The 17,408-nt window shown below is 41.0% G+C and overlaps 1 protein-coding gene across 1 annotated transcript; it reads left to right on the top strand.

Annotated features, from left to right (window-relative positions):
- The first annotated feature begins 6,164 nt into the window (after positions 1-6,164).
- Positions 6,165-16,812, top strand: LOC306865417 (ubiquitin-related modifier 1-like). Its single transcript, XM_079410001.1, has 5 exons — positions 6,165-6,218; positions 9,112-9,182; positions 14,820-14,901; positions 15,854-15,902; positions 16,286-16,812. The coding sequence occupies exons 1-5, from the start codon at positions 6,184-6,186 to the stop codon at positions 16,352-16,354; spliced, it is 306 nt and encodes a 101-aa protein (XP_079266127.1). The 5' UTR covers positions 6,165-6,183; the 3' UTR covers positions 16,355-16,812.
- The last annotated feature ends 596 nt before the right edge of the window (positions 16,813-17,408 follow it).

Raw genomic sequence — 17,408 nt, 5'->3', positions numbered from 1 at the left:
ACCGATGTTAAGCCGTAGGCCATTCTGGTCCAGGCGGTCTTTCCACCGTTGCGTGTACTCTTGGAGGTTTTGCCGCTCACTATCAGCAAGGAATATATCGTCCGCGTAAAGTAGTGTCCAGGGATGTGGTGCCTGCAGATCTACAGTCGCCGCGTCCATACAAGTGATGAAGAGCAGTGGCGAAAGGGCCGATCCTTGGTGTACTCCAACGTTGATGGCGAACGGTGGTGACATCCCAGCAGGGCAGCGGACAACACTCGTAACGTTTTGATAGAGTATTTGGACCCAATTAATATAGGCCTCGGGGACAGAGTGGGATCGGAGGGAGGCCCAGATAAGTTCGTGGGGTACACGATCGAAAGCCTTCTCTAGGTCCAGGAAGGCCATGTGGATGGGCTTGTTCTTTTCCCGGTGCTTTTCCATCAGCAGGCGGACAGCGTGGATAGCGTCCGTGGTTCCGAGTCCCTTGACAAAGCTGCATTGATTGGGGCTGATGTTGATAATGCCACGTAGGCGGCTGTCCAGGACGCGTTCAAAGATCTTCATGGTGTGACTCAGGAGTCGGATTGGGCGGTAGTTTTTACATTCAGAAACGTCGCCCTTGCCTTTATAAATCGGCACCGTGGTGCTGGCCGTCCAGGCCTGCGGTGCCCTGTTCTCTACGATGATCTTATTGAACAGGGCAGCCAGGATCACTGCTCCACGATGCCCCATCAACTTCCAGACATCAACTGGGATGTCATCTGGCCCAGTAGCTTTGCCATTCTTCATTCTCTTTACAGCCTTCATGACTTCGGCGGTAGTGACTAGAGGTACAGGTCCACAGATGGGGTCAGGGCTGTGAATCGGTGGATGTGGGAATTCCTCATTTGAGATGAGGGTGAAATACTCATTCCAACGGGCGAGTATGGCAGGAGGGTCGCGTAATACTAGCCCCTCAGCACTCTTGATGTGCTTCACTTGATCAATGGCTTGGGTCGATTTGTGCCGCGAGTTTGCGATGCGGTAGATCATTTTCTCCCCTTCGGGTGTGCCTAATTGCTCGTACAGATCATGGTAGTACTCAGCTTTCGCCGTAGCCACTACCCGTTTCGCAGCCAACTTGAGTGTCCGGTAGTTTTGGCGGTGGGCGTCCAGGCTTGTGCAGTGCCATAGCTTATACGCCAGCTTCTTGGCCTTAATTGCAGTCTGGACCTCCTCACCCCACCACCAGACTTGCTTATCCATGTATCGCCGCCCTGGCTTTGTTAAGCCGAGAATGTCAGAGGCAGCGGCCTGTATGCGGCAGATGATATCGTCCCAGAACCTGTCGACTGGCTGGTCGAGGTTGATGTTAAGTGATTGAAGGGCCACTTCGAGTTGTTGCTTATGTTCGGGTAGCCTCCACCACTTGAGGTGCTCAGGGCCGGTCACTCTCATTTGGGTTTGCCGATGGAGCTTGAGTTGGAGGTCGAGGACAAGTGGCCGATGTTGGGGGCCGATGGTATCTGATGGAATCACCTTGGAATCGAGTGCCAGCTTCAGGTCACGCCGTCGAATCATCCAGTAGTCGATCTGGGTTGTGTGGCCGCCACTGATGTAGGTGGCCAGGTGGCTCGGTCTCTTCCTGAAGAAGGTGTTAACAACGACGAGATCACGGGCTTCGGCGCAATCCAGAATGCGACTTCCCTCGTCGTTACGTGTGCCTAGTCCCTGGCCTCCATGAACTTGTTCGTATCCTTTGCGCTCTTTACCAACATGGCCATTAAGGTCTCCTCCGACCAGGACGTGCTCTTCTGGGGTGACCATCTGGAGGTGCGTGCCAAGGCTCTCCCATATAAATATATTTAATATATAAACATAACATATTTTTCTTAAATATATACATGGATGTGTTTGTATTTATATTTACATAATAAATATACACAGTATACACACATATGTTATGTAAACAGAAATGTGTGTGTGTGTGTGTGTGTGTGTAAATGTTTGTTTTTTTTAGCTCTCTGCGTCCGATGAGTACTTTTGCCTCAAATGAACAAATTACGGTTGCTCTGTTAAATATATATTGGTAAAATAATAATAATAATAATAATCCAGTCACCAAATATTAAAACCAGAGTCTTTAAGCTTTAAATGCTATATAGTTTGACAAGATTACTTTAGGTTTAGACTAAGATATTACTGTTATAAATATGTAAACAAGTGGGCTCACCGGTGGGCCAGTAAATTGAACAGGTTAAACAATAATGTTTGCAATAAACAATAAAACAATATTTTATTAATATACTGTCAATTAGGGTTGTACACTTCCTGGTTTAGGGCCACAAACAGAATTGAAACAGTGTAACTCCACAATATGAACACAAGGTGGCAGCAGCGTCGAGCTAGAGCTCCAGTGAGACATAATGCCCTGAGATCAGCATTCTCAACTCACTGCACTTGACCCAACTCAATACCACACATTTTAATAGGTTTGTTGTAGACACAAGTTTAGTTAAGTTGGCTTGAAAAAGCCAACTTACTGAAATCCTATATAAACTACTTCTTCTTCTTCTTATTCTGAGACCAAATTTTAAAATGTATCTATCTCCTCCTAGACCTTTAAAACTACAACCACCAAACTCGAGTCAGACCTTCAGACTGGTCTGGCCACTCTTTAGCAGGGCAGGCTGGTCTTAGCTGGTTTTTTACTGAATCAACTGGTTTTAAAGTGGTTTTGGCCCATTTTTTGCAGGTCAGGCTGGTCTTAGCTGGTTTTAGCTGGATTAAAATAGAAACATGCTAGTAACTTGCTAATCATGCTAGAAACATGCTAGCAACTTGCTAATCATGCTAGCAATATGCAGTAACTTGCTAATCATGCTAAAGACATGCTGGTAACTTTGCTAATCATGCTAAAAACATGCTAGTAACACCTTAGCAACCTACCAGGGTACCATAGCAACCACCTAGCAACACCCTAATATTACCTTAGCAACCGCATAGCAACCATCCTGAGTACCCTAGCAACCGCATAGCAACACCTTAGCAACCACCCTGGATACCTTAGCAACCACCTAGCAACACCTTAGCAACCACCCTGAGTACCTTAGCAACCGCCTAGCAACCACCCCAAGTACCCTAGCAACACCATAGCAACCACCCTGAGTACCTTAGCAACCGCTTAGCAACACCCTAACAACCACCCCAAGTACCCTAGCAACACCTTAGCAACCATCTCAGGTACCATAGCACACGCCTAGCAACATCCTAGCAATCATCCCAAGTACCCTAGCAACCGCATAGCAACTCCTTAGCAACCACCCCAAGGACCCTAGCAGCCGCACAGAAACACCCTAGCAACCACCCTAGAAGCCATCCCAGATACCCCAGCGATCTGTTTTTCTGTGTCCGTTCTTCTGATAGACTGTATTGCCTTTAAACATTCAAACTTTTATCTTTAAAACTATTGTATGTATTTTAAACTACTTCAAACTGAAAACCTTCAAACTTCAAGATTTTAAAGCTTTTACAAACTTTCTGGCTAGGCTTTTTCAAGCCAACTTAAAGTTTGTCTTCAAACATGAATATCTTTTTATTATTACTAAACAATCTATTCAAGGTTGGTTTTCTTGCAGAATTTCTTTAATTTTGCTATTCTTGCAGAACCGGGCAAATCAAATCTGGCCCTTTAAATGCAGTTTCCATTCATAAAACTTGCATATATTCATCAAACTTCATCAAAGTATAAAGATGAAAAACACACTTTGCTTTATCTGTGTGTGTGTGTGAGAGTGCAGTTGTGAATGCACTGCGACACAGAGCATGCGTGCTTGCTTTGAGTTGTGAGTGCGTCAGGCTAAAGTGACTTCACCAAGACAAGATGGTGGCTATGGAGAGGGGCTGCAGCGAAGCCATGATGCAATCTCTCAGTGTGTGTTTGTGTGTGTATGCGCAAACGTTTGTGTGTGTGTGTGATGTCCCCTGCACAGCTGTGTCAGTCAGAGAAAGGTCCACCAGGCACTGCTGGCAAAGCGGGCACACTGACAGAGACACAGGGACATCAGGCTCTGAATGCACACTCAGCACACAAAGACCCGGCCGAGCTGCCCGTCACACGCCACTGTGCTCAAAATATTGGGGAAATGCAGATTAAAATCTTTTATTGAAGGCCACTGTGGTCAGCTAACTCAAATAGCGAGTCACACAATAGCACACACAATCTGCTCCGAAAAGAACAGCACCTTATCAAAGCTGGAATATGGAATATTATGTAATATAATAAGAGCAAATGTGTATGTGTTTTTGTAAACATTAATAATATTTCTTATTAGATGTCATGTGCACATGACTGAAACTGGTGCTTAAAATGATCATTTATTTTGGTAACTGACTAATGTTAATCACCTTTATCTGGGAATATTGAGCTTGATATTGTTAAGGTATTTTTTAAATTAAATAATACAAATACATATTTTATTAAAAATGGTATAGGTAACTAAAAGGCTGATCATAATATATATATATATATATATATATATATATATATATATATATATATATATATATACATACAGTATATATATATATATATATATATTAAAATTAAAAGTTATGTAAAAATAAAAAATGCACACACACACACAATTTGCAAGCAACTAGAATGTTTTTAACATTTAAAACAAAAAAAAAAGCTAATGGAAGTTCAAGGTGAACCTGTCATTCTGCTGCAGTATTATAGTATGTGACTTTCTATTTGTTTTTCAATCATGTGAAAATGCTTTTTGTGTGCCTGTGGGCTTTTTGTGGGTAAAGTATTTTTCAACAAAACAGGGTTCTGGGGTAGGTATTACTGCTCTGAAAATGCCTGGGGAAAAGCTGTAACATTCACTTTCAAACATAAGTAGCTCATTTTTCCGGCTTATTTTGGTTACATATCAAGTTTGGTGTAATTATGAATGTTAGCACTAATTTCACTCTTTCTCTTTCTTTGGAAGCTGATTTATTTACAGACGGATGCGCTGGTGACAGCACAGGAACAGCCTGTCATGTCCTGAACGGCTAAGTACATGTAAAGTGACTGGATTACATGTCTTGGTGCTTTAACACTTTGTCATCTAAATCTAGAGCTCATGCCGCATCCACACACACACACACACACACACACACACCACTGAACTCATATTTAATGTCAGTCAGTCGTGTACAACCTGCAAAGTTATCAACTGTGCTTTTAAAGAAAACACAACAGAAGCCAAGATAAGTACACATCCCATCCGTTTGCTTAATCATATGTTAAAAACAATAAATGTAGTTTTAGTGTGCACATACCAGTGTGATAGTCCAAATTCATAGTGATAATGGTATTTTTGGAAGTCAGTCCAGAGTGTCCCCTCATGTGACTCTCTGTGGCCCCAGGGCCCCCCTTGCCCCTCAGACTTCATATTACCACATGAATGGCCGGCTGCAAAGGGCCAGTTCAGGCTCGGACGCCAACAGAAGGCAGGAGATTTGCAATTCAATCTGCTCCTAGTCGGGACAGACCTGTCACCAGTGTGACAGAGGCCGAGGGGGTGGGGGACCACCACATCACTCCAGCATACATGACAGCACTGCGCCTTTCCTGAAGAGACAGATGGACATTTTAGACATTATGGGAACATTTAAATCACATTAAAAATAATAATTATAATCAGCAATATAATAGCTGGACTTGAAGGCGTTGTTACATTATATCTCCTTGGAGCCTGCCATAAAAGAGACTTGAGCAGAATTTAAACCGTAAAACAATCATGAAAAACAAACTAACTTATGAACTTTATGTTCAAATTAATGTCAGTGTGGTTCAATTATGGTTCAATTATGAACTCATAATGTTTTATTTTATATATATATATATATATATATATATATATATATATCATTAGAATAGAATAGAATAGAATAGAATAGAATAGAATAGTTCTTAGTTGTAGCACCCAAAATGTTTCGTAATTTATGTGCAATTTAGTATAAATATACAAAAATATTTTAGATTATTCTTAGAAGGTAATCTTTCAGTCAAAACATCTTTTAGTTCTTTATAATGTATAATGGAGCAAATACCCAAAGAAGCACCAAAGCTTGTTTCTGACAGAAACGCCCTCTGCAGCAAATGGGCTCCTCGGAGGAAGATGTCATTTCCGGTGAAGATATGTGATTATTTCCGGGTTTTACAGCAACATGGCAGCGCCCTTAGGTCTGCAGCTGGAGTTTGGGTTTGTATTTATCGCTTTGTTTGTGATTTGTCGCCTTTGCCTTGTGTTCCAGTGGTTACATTAATATACGTAATGAATGAAAAGTCTTCAAACCAGCTCGACTGAAGCTTTATCAAAGGGACTGGGTTGATAAAGACTGTTAACGACAGTGGTGATAAGAAACCCCGGTTTAAATGAAAAAGTAACCTAATAAAAATTAAATACATGTTAGATGTTTTCTTGAAGCAGCGCGCGTTCACGTGTAGTCAGAGCTGTCAATCAAACAGACAGACGTCGCGTGCGCTTGAAATAGACTGAAATAATAAACTGCTTCACTCACATAACCTGAACAAATTAATAATCGATGTTGACGTAAACTCGTTTGGAGAAGCTTTAGTCTTAATAGAAATGAGGTTTCCTGATGTTTATAAACAGGAACAATGGTTATCAGTGAGAAGATAATGCTCCACTGAAATGTGCTTAAATCATAGTGTATATCAGAATAATACAAACCTAATTTATGATAATCAAATCATTGTTTGTCCATTAGTGGTGGATATTAGCTGCTAACTGAACGTTTTGATATTTCAGTTTATGAGGAAATGTTTTATGGGAGGGTTTTTCACCCTTTTTGCTCCCTTTTATATAGAGCATAGTAGAGAGGGGATGGGAAATGATGTGGAAAGAGGGATATTCTAGTTATTTATTGCATTTCAACATTAACAGAACATTATAGGCTAACTTAAGCACAACTGTAAGTCCTTACAGACTGAGACATACTTAATAATACATACTATAACAGAGAAACAAGAAATAATTCATAAATAATAAAAATAAAATGCATGCATAAACTTTGTAGGGGTTTAAGCAGAGTAATGCTAATTAAACACATGAAACATCGCTTAATCACAACACAACCTCCAGAGTCTAGACAATTTTCAGAATTTCTGAGGAGAAATACAGGCTGTGTTTGGAACAGAATACATACTTTCCAGTACTGCCAGAATTACAGTACAGATTATCCAACAATAAACATTTCAAACAATAGTACGTGATTGTCACACAACATAATTTCATTGTGGCTTTTTTTTTTACATCAAATTTTGTGTTAAAATGTTAAGACGTGCAGCTGCATAATCCCATTATGAGTCAAAAAGATGTGTTGAGCGCATTGTATTGTGAAATACAGTATCCAACATCTGTTGTATACCGCATATTTTGACAACCATACTAGGCGTCAGAGTATACCATGCATACAGAAAAGTTGCACACTGTGCACAATACACGTATTGTATATTACAGAAATAATAAGTGTAGTATGGCGGTATGCTATTTAGAAACATAAGGCATAGATGGCATCAGAGTGACGGAAAGACAGAGCTTCTCAAAACAAATCTTGGCCAGAATTCACTGGGTGCAGAAAAATTTTGCATTTGGCTTTTGGTCAAAGTCCTCACTGCTTTCAAGTCGCAACAGAGTCCTATGTGACTGTCTATGGACAGAGGTGGTGTCTGTGAGTGGCCTTTCTGAGGCTGGCACACAGGCTGGCTTCTCTCTGTACCGCTAGAGTATGGGCATCTCGCCAGCCCTGGTGATCTGGAGGACAACTGGGCATTCTCCAGGAGATGTGAGCTCTCTTTATTGGGCCTGCACCTGCTACATGAGTCCTACTTCTGACTTCATGTCCCTATCTGTTTTTTGTGTTGTTGTTTTTTCCACTGACGTGCACCTTCTCTGGTTCTTACACGGATCTCTGTCACTTACTGTGTTGAACTTGTGTTTATTAAATGCTGCTTGACTGCTTGAATATATACTGTGATTTTGTCGTCTTTGTGATAAATATGTTGGTTCTCACACCTTCTTTTATGTGTTTATGTAAGTTATGTAAAAAAATCATTTATTTATTTAGTTTTGAATAAGAAGAAAAAAATACAGTGTTGATGCTAGGGCTGTATACCTTGGAGAACCTGGCGATACGATACATACCTCGATACACAGGTCACGATTCGATACGTACCTCGATACAGAGCTGTCTCGATACGATTTGATACAATGTGACACGATTCGATACGATTCAATAAAAATACATGGGCCAGAGCCAATTAGTTAATGCTGAACACATTTACTCAACAAACAGAACTCTGCATTTTTCTTCAATTTATTGAAGACAAAAGTGCATTATAACAAAGTGCATTTTGCTTAAATATTTGCAACTTTAAGTGCTCTGATTAATTGTACACAAATTGTATTAATCTGGAAATTACCACAAGTCAACATTTAACTTTCCAAGGGTACAGTCTGAGCTCACACAAGCACAAAATCTTCTTCTTATTATTCTTAACTTCTTATTAAATCTTCTTATAATTCTTTTTTGTGACACCATGTACTGCCATAACATATTTCACTATGAAATCGCTTAAATGCTACATCTTGCTTTAACATTTTCCATGAGTTTTTTTGAAACTCGCGGGCGCCGCTGCGCCCCCTAATGGCTGGGCGGAGTATCGATACTAAGGGCTAGAATATCGATACTGTATCTTTTTTTATTATATCGGTATGTATCTAAGAATCGATATTTTGAGCACACCCCTAGTTGATGCCATACAACATGGTGCTCTCTTAAGAGTGTTATTCTTTTTTGCTTAAAATCATAAAATCAGCTTTGTTTTTAAATCTCTTTGACATCAAATGGCAAAATATTAAGGACAAGAAACAGTGTTTTCTGGGGGTGTTTTGTCATAGACTAGATGTTAAGTAAATTAAAGCTGCATGGAGGATACTGCTAAATGATTTTAGAAACAGGAGAACATTCACTGAACATTTTTGTTGTTGAAGGTCTACCTATAAGAGGCAATAACCGTAAGAGGCGTGCATAAATAATATTATGCACACTGTATTTTTTTTCCTGTTTTAGAGGAGGAGCTGAACTTCTCTTTGATGGGGTCAAGAATCATCATGTGACACTCCCTGGCCAATCAGATCCCTGTGAGTATTTTTTTAAAAAGTGTACCTCTTCTGTTGTGTTCATGGAGTTACTCATAATTATTTATAACAAACCCTAACTAATTACTAAAAGCACAATTCACCCAAAAATGACAATTCTGTCATCATTTACATGCTTTAATGATGTTTTAAAGTTTGTGTGTGTGTGTGTGTGTATTTTGTGGAATGCTGTTTTTCATTGTGTGTGTATTTTGTGGAATGCTGTTTTTGTTAATTAATAGAATTTTTTTAATTTTTAATCAAAAATCTTAATTTTTGTTCCACAGAAAAACAAAAGTCATATATATTTGGAAATTACATGATGAAGGCATTTCCTTTTTGGGTGAACTGGCCATTTAACATTAAGTCTGTAACGTGTCGTGCACTGCTTGTGTTAGGGTGCATTCTCTTGATTTGTTTGGTCCGAAACAATACATTTATTCCTAGTCCGTTTAGCGTTCACACTGGCATTTTTGACAGTGAACCTAAAGGCATACGCGTATGTCCACAACTAGATTAACTAGCTCTAGATTCCACCCAGAACACCCCAGCAACCACAGCAATGTATCATTACACTGTAGTGTTGTGCCAGTTGTTTAGCGTCATTTCTATACCAAGCCAGTGCTTTACTATTCCCTACACCGATGACTTAATTAGCTCCAAATATCCTCTGCCTTTCTCTCCCCAATACCAGAGATTCGGAAGTAAGATTCACTTATTGGCCTTATGCCCTGCTGGAACTAAAGGATGTCTTTTTTCTCTGCTACTCCTATAGAAGAGAGTCACACAAATCATACCAAATTATGTGGCTCTTTCTCCACATCTATCTTTTTTCTGCCTTCCCTCTGTGTGATGCCCTTTTCCCATTCGCCTCCTTTCCTCCCCTGACCTCTCAGAGCCCTGGTTCACACGCTTCCCTGGACACCTTTTCTTCTAGCCAACTCTGCTTTCACCCTGACGCCGGGCCAATGGCGAACCACTGCCGGCTTGCCATCACAAATCGAGTTTTTTCCCCCTCCACCAACCCCTCCCTCCCTCAGCAACAATGGAGCTGAGCCCCTTCTCCATACATCCCACCTCCCCCTCAACCACCAACATCTGTGAGCCTCCCTGCGCCCAGCCATTCTTCCCCTAACTGCTCCATTATTGGGCCCCTTTCACTTGTAAATGCAGCCAGTGATACTGTTGATGGATCTTTTATGCCTAGTGCTGGGGTCACAGGAAAGGTATGGAGAATGGAGGGCCAGTAAAGGAGGGAGTGACAATTGTTACAAAGCACTAAGTCCTTTTTGTGTGTAGTCATTTTTTCGGATGCCTGGCAGTACAAATGCCTCACTCCTACAAACACCTTGCATTCCTACAGCTTCCTGGTGGGACATTTGGGTGAAAGTGGTGGGATCTTTGGTTGTGGGGGAGCACTTGTATTGCCTCCTGTATTTAAGCACAGAGTGGGTAACATGTTCTCTGCCATCGCTAGATTGGAAGGCAAGTCATTTGAGAGTCATTAGTGCAAAAGATGGATTAGGAAAGCGAGACCTTATATCCCGTGCACATGCTCAGAAGTGCCTGGAAGAACTGTAGATGACATTTTTGATCAGTAGACGATGGCGATATCTAGAGAGCTAGGAGGAGATTCCCAAATTTCAGCTGATTAATTGCTGTATCAATAGTTATGATACGGTATAATGTTTCTTAGGGCTTTCCATGTGGGTCATTTTCCACATATATTTAGTTATTAGGTTATAGAAACTTTTTTTCCGTTCCTTAAAGGGATAGTTAACCCAAGCAAACCTGTAAGACTTGTTCGTCTGAGACAAATTTTGAAAATCCTAACATCCTAAAAGATTCCTATAATCCTAGGCTAAAATCGGTTGTCTAGATCGCTGGTTTGACATGTTCACCGACAGCCGATTAATGGCCGTTGCGATCAATTTTTTCCTCCGATTAAATTCTGGCAGTGTCAGAAGATTTCAGACACTTTCCTCAAGTTTCCTGCAGTGTGACATCTACGACGACCGTCAAACCAAGAACCAATAGGAGCACTGAACTTGATGACGCAATTAGCGCGACAACTTCAAACCATTCATTATTTGTAAAAAACAATATATGTACAACGTAAAGTTTACTTAAAGTTTATTTATTAAGGGGCAGGATGTTTAAACTCGAATAACAAAATTACCTCAAGTTCGCTCTGTAGAACTGGAAGTCCATAAAGTCCTCTTTTGCCCAGCCATGACTTGCTCCACACACGTCGTCTTTTTCGTTTTTTTTTTTTTTTTTTAACACGTTGCTGTTGTTTGCTAGCTACCATTATAGCGAGAGAACGCGGGTCACGTATTGATGACGTAAAACTCCGGACAAGTCTTCTTGAGTACGTCCGTTTTTGTCGCGTCTTGACTGTCGTACAGTCTGACATTAAGACAACTGAGATCCTACAGTCTGACATGGGGATCATGTTCGTACAGTGTGACAAGCAACAATCGCAAAAGACTATTAAAAATCGCACAGTGTGAGCCCGGCTTAAGATATCGAAAATATCTTAATTTGTGTTCCAAAGATGAGCGAAGGTCTTATTGGTTTGGGACGACACGATGCGGAGTAATTAATGACAGAATTTAAATTTTTGGGTGAACTATACCTTTAAACATAGTTTTGCAAGCTATTTAGTAGGAGAATCTAGGATTTGTTGAGATTTTTGTGGTAGCCTATAGTAGTAGTATTCTTTATTGATAGCCAGTCACTTTACCTGCCTGTACATTGGCCTTAGTCTTTCACTTGGGCTCTGAGGTGTATTGAACAGGAATAGAACTTTTGGCCAAGTGTGTTAGTATTTTTTGCATCCTTGTCCCAGCTCTGAGGTTAGGAACATTTGGATACGTGTGTACTTTGGTGGCCTTGCCAAACAAGAGAAGGGTCAGGCTCCGTGGTACCAGAGTATCCACGACAACCTGTCCACAAAAGTGGACGGCAGGAGGGAATGTGGCCACTGAGACCTCACAGGGGCTCAGGGGATGACCTTGGAGCACTTTTGAAGCCCATAGTCCATACGCATGTTTGTGGGCATGATTTGAGTATGTCACGGATGACTGGCTATGATTGCTAAGGCTGACATTGACGCTCAACACTAATCCCGCCTAAATTTTCTGTCCACTGGTCCACAGTGATTGATGAGTAGTCCTGAGCCCCCTGCTGCCGGACACACACACACATGATCGTCACAGAAACGCCAACCCTCATATCCCAAGCAAGATGAATGACTTCATTCCCTCCCACCCACAGATAGTGGCGATAATGATGATCGTCATGCAAAGAGAAAGAAAGCGAAGAGAGTTAGCCAGCCACTATGCTACGCAGACGCCGCCACCCTCCCACGCATTCCTTATCCCAGCATGCACCTGTCTGCGGTGACGCATACTCCCCCCTCCCATTCGTGTTTTCCCTCGGTCTCCTCCTACCTCACCACGACCTATCCAGTTCTTTTCGTCTTCCATTCTATCTCGAATGAGGGTAAAAGAGACGTGGGGCATCTTGTTGATCCCTCACTCTTTACCCCCGGCTCACATAAACCACCCTTTGTACGAGAAAAGAAGCAGGAGACTCTCGCTTCATTTTTTTTCAACTTCCCCCAGTCAAAGGACTGATGTGACAGAAAGTGATCACGTCTGTTTTTTTACCCGTGCTTTTGGTGCTAGTCAATATTCATTGCAGTAGCGTAGCACTGAGGCAAGCATCACTCTTCTTTATAGGTTCAGGATTGTGGGCTAGCCAAGCTGCAAGGTACAACGATCGTTACACAACTGAAGAGGCTGACAGCGATCCAATTAACCTGAAACAGCCTCTGTTGCTCGACCCCTGCCTCTCGCTGAGAAGCACGCCACACGCTTACAAGCGCACACACTTGCACGAAATGGTGCTGACATTCTGAAAGCTTCAGTTCTGGTGGAAACTTGCCCAGTCGAGAGTATTGTATAGGCCCACACTCCTGCACTCACTTGCCCTCTTCTTTCGTCCTCTTGCTAATTTGTCCTGGTCTAATTATACACGCTTGCATAGCCAGTTAGCTGTAGCACAACTCTGCAAGCGACTACGTCTACTGATCATCATGTCTCCTCAAACTCATCAAGGGTTTCCCAGCCCCCCTTCACAGGTTCTCTGGTTCTAGTCACCATTGCCCACCTGAGACCTAAATGTCCATCCCTGCTGCTCGAATTGAGATTGAGGTGTCAGTAAAATCTACCACCAGAGAGGACGAGAGGACGGTGTTCAGTGTTAAATGTTGCCAAACGCCTCAGTTAATGGAACTCCTTAAAAGAAAAAAAAACTTCCCTTATGGGATTTACAGCTGAGATATATGCTGACACGCATAAGAACACCTACACAGACATTGCCAGCTATTCTGTAATGCCCCTTCAAATACGTCCTGGATTATATAAAATGAAATTGCATTAAAGTCTTGTGGTAATATTTTCATCCTATTTATTTCAACGATTCAGGTAAGTTATAAATGTTGTTGTGGATGTTTATTCACACAAGGATTAAACGCATGCACGGGATTATATTGCAGAACAGGGATCAGCAGCAGTGTGGATTTTTTTGTGCAGGTGAGTCCATGCATGTTTTTGAATAGGGTGGGCAGTGCGGTAGCTATTTTTAATGTTTTTCAAAGCGCCAGCTCTGATGTCACATTTCCAATAAGTGAAATGGCCTTTCTTACAGATGATGTTCAAGAATACAAAATATGCTAAGTGCACAATTTGCGTGCTCAGCCTTAACAATTCCAACCACAGCAAACTCGCAAACAATAAATTCAAACTCCTCCCCAGATCAAATGAAAACATCTCCATATCTCGCTTTTTCTTTTTTCTCCCCCCTCTTCCTCACTCTTTCTACGTCTTTGTCTCCACCACCCCTCTGAGCAGAAAACTGGTACGTTCCAGAAATGGACGCTGATGATACAATGTTAATGTTGGACATACCGACTTGTCCGCCATGTTGGACAGCTGGACTTCATTGCTTATACACATGTGCAGATATAAAACAGTTATCCATCATCACATGGTAAAACTATCACACATCTTGAAGGCCAAACTTTAATGTCCTTCAATTAGTGGAATAACAGCCAGTAGCTTTGATTGGATAATATTTGCATGGCTAAAGTAAGTTGTGCAACAATCAAGCATCAAAACATTCTAAGCAAAAATTTTGGAAATTTCACACATACTTTTTTTATCATAGGCTTACAATGGTTGTCTGTCTAAGCATATTTTGTTTTCATGGGGGGTGTGCCGACATCCTATATTTCATTTGAATTCACATAGGACCGCTGGGTTTATATCCATCAATCATTACCACAACCCCCCCACCTCCATAGATATACGGCTTTTCGGCGCTATCCTTATAACATGCCTATTCCAGTCACGTTTACCTGGTCGGTGCTTTTGGGCAGATATGGTAACAGTCGATGGCATTTACGAATCTGAATTTAAACAGCATCACTGCTATGTTTATGTGGGTGAGCCTATTCTTGATGTACCTCCTTCAAACCTCCCCCCACCTTGCATTTGAAGCTCTGTCGCGTCACATCGACCATGGGGCTGGCTCACTGAACTCTGACCTTTGACCTCTGTGGTACTCTTACAGGGGACATGAAGCAGCTGCTTGCGTGGATTCGAGGGAACATACTGAAAGAGCGCCCAGAGCTCTTTATGCAGGGCGACACTGTGTAAGTACACACACGCAGACGCACAGTAAATACGTTATCGATGCAGGATGATGCTCAGGCAAACATGCACACGCTCTGTAGACACACACTTGTAATAAATGCAGCGCTATGCGTTCGATGCAGAATCGCTGTGAGGTCAAGGAGATAGAATCACACCACACTCCCCGGTGCGACACGTAAATATTTGGCCAGTGATAAAATAATTATTGCATTATATTGCATTAGTAAAGGTATAGGAAATGTTTATTTAAATAAGTGTGTGGTGTGCTCAGATTTAGTATGGTTACTATAGTTCTCCAGTCTTGCTTTCTCAGCTCATATTAAACAGTGGTTGGATTTTTATTTTTTATAATTCTGATACAGTCACTTTATCCCCAAAATAATGACCTTTTATTCTTGCCCTGACATAACTAGCATGGACTGGTTACTGAAAAAAAGAAATCAGCTGTGGATAACTGCAGTAAGCCTCTGGTACACAGTGTAATCTTTAATGGCATATAAACCATACCGTCGACGGTTTAGCCGTGAAGGGCCACCCCATCACCTACATTAGCACCTTACAAAACAATACAAAACATTTTAATTTAAAATTTCATTTTTTGCAGTATCTGATTAGGCAGGTATTAATGGACACTTAAAGAAAATCCAAAGTGATATTATGGTGTTATATTGTATATAAAGCTGTATTGTGTAATTATAAATTTTGTGCTAATCATTGTGAGAGGATGTTCTATGCACAGTCTTTATTGTGCTTCATCTTGCACGTGTATGTTGGTACGAGAGAAGCTCATTCATTTAATGAACTGCAGATGCATGGGTCTTAGAAAACCGCAGCACTGGCGATTTTCATTGTGTATAAACAGGCTGCATTATATTATCAGAGAGCTGCTTTACTGTCATGTTTTCAGTGTAGCTCACATCACTTACATGAGCTCTTCTTTTTTACACACAGTAGACCCGGGATTCTCGTATTGATCAACGATGCAGACTGGGAACTGATGGTAAGAGTGTGTGTGTGGTACAGTTCCTCAATCACTCCTTCCAGTCTCTGTTTTAATGACATGCTCATTTTAGGTCCAGTGTCAGCTTCTCTTCATTCATCTAATGTACATAAAGGTTGTGCTGTGTTGTTCTTTATTGAAAACATGTATTGGCATCAGGATGTAATTTAAATAAACACAATCAATGGAAAAAAAGTCAATGTCTCAACAACTGTCAATGACGGCCAAAACCTGCAAATCATGTGTTGATTTAAAGCAGAGACTCTAGTGTTTTCCACATTTTACATTACATATATCATTTTTTTGGTATCTTCAGTGTAGACATTTTTCAAAGATGTTATTGTCATATTCTTTGATTATGTATGCATCTGTTTCCCTTACAGGGTGAACTGGAGTACCAGCTTCAGGACCAGGATAATGTCGTCTTTATCTCTACACTTCATGGAGGCTAACTGCCTCTAAATCAACACCACGCCCATACAGGAGCCCCTTCACCCTTCAAAAGGTCAAAAATCAGATGATCCATCAACAATGGCATCGGTGGCCGATTTCAATCCCAGCCGTGGGCTTCTCGACCAATCCCGTGAAAAGACTTATTTTGATTTTAAGTCTAATAAAACGTAACGTCATCGGGAATCTGGCTGCGGAGGGCCGGTTCACTATCCCCTGTACCTTACAGGAGCATAGTGGGGTTAAGATAGGGAGCAAGGGCTTATTAGGAAGGTCACTCTGTCTAGCCAGTGTCCAGATGGATTCTCCTGAGACATGGTGGACCGGTTGCCCCATGTCAAATGGCTCCGTTGTAATTTTCATTCATTTTCTGTTCGATACATTTAGAGCTATCTATTGTATGTTTACTATGCAAGTCTATTTTTTTATTTTTGATCTGAATTAATAAATATTGTCTCACAATATTGTTTTATTTGTGATTTTATATGTAGTGCAAAAATTCAAATCCAAATAAGTTTTGTTAGTATTTAAAGATATCTCTGCAATACAATATACATTAATGTTTTATATTTGTCATATCAAATATCAACCTGCTAAGCTTAAGTATTTATTTGAGGACAGGAGGTTTTTAAATTCCCTCTCATCTGCTAGTATACCTAAAAATAGTCCTAAATATACCTCTAAATATTATTTTGTAGTTTTGGGACGAAACATTAAGCGTCATCACATCATACAGAGAAAAAAAAGGGAAATAATGTATTATTTTTATGTTGCAGATTGATTTGCGTAGACCACCTTGTCCTAGGGTTCACCTATAGAATATTCATTAGAATAAACTATAGGAGGTCGAGCACAAATCTCGATCTGCAACGGAAACCCGTATGATAATAGTAACACTAATACAGATGCTAATGCTGTTGAAGAAGAAATGCGTGATCTCTGTGTGTGTGTGTGTGTGTGTGTGTGTGTAGAGAGAGTGAAGGGGGGAATACAGGGGTAAACATGCTTCTCCTGGAGTGTGACCTGTTGGGAGGCCATGAGTCAATTTCTCTTTTA

Source organism: Barbus barbus (assembly GCF_936440315.1).
Source record: "Barbus barbus genome assembly, chromosome: 47".
NCBI classification, from domain to species: Eukaryota; Metazoa; Chordata; class Actinopteri; order Cypriniformes; family Cyprinidae; genus Barbus; species Barbus barbus.
Note: the sequence above shows the minus strand (reverse complement) of the source record. Positions and strands in the feature narration are given on the sequence as shown.

What these genes read in the sequence shown, in the direction of transcription:
- LOC306865417 (XM_079410001.1), top strand. Translation starts at nt 6,184, where the DNA reads ATGGCAGCGCCCTTAGGTCTGCAGCTGGAGTTTGG. An exon ending in GGTCTGCAGCTGGAGTTTGG is followed by an intron (nt 6,219 to 9,111) that starts GTTTGTATTTAT and finishes TTCCTGTTTTAG; the next exon opens with AGGAGGAGCTGAACTTCTCT. An exon ending in ATGCAGACTGGGAACTGATG is followed by an intron (nt 15,903 to 16,285) that starts GTAAGAGTGTGT and finishes TTTCCCTTACAG; the next exon opens with GGTGAACTGGAGTACCAGCT.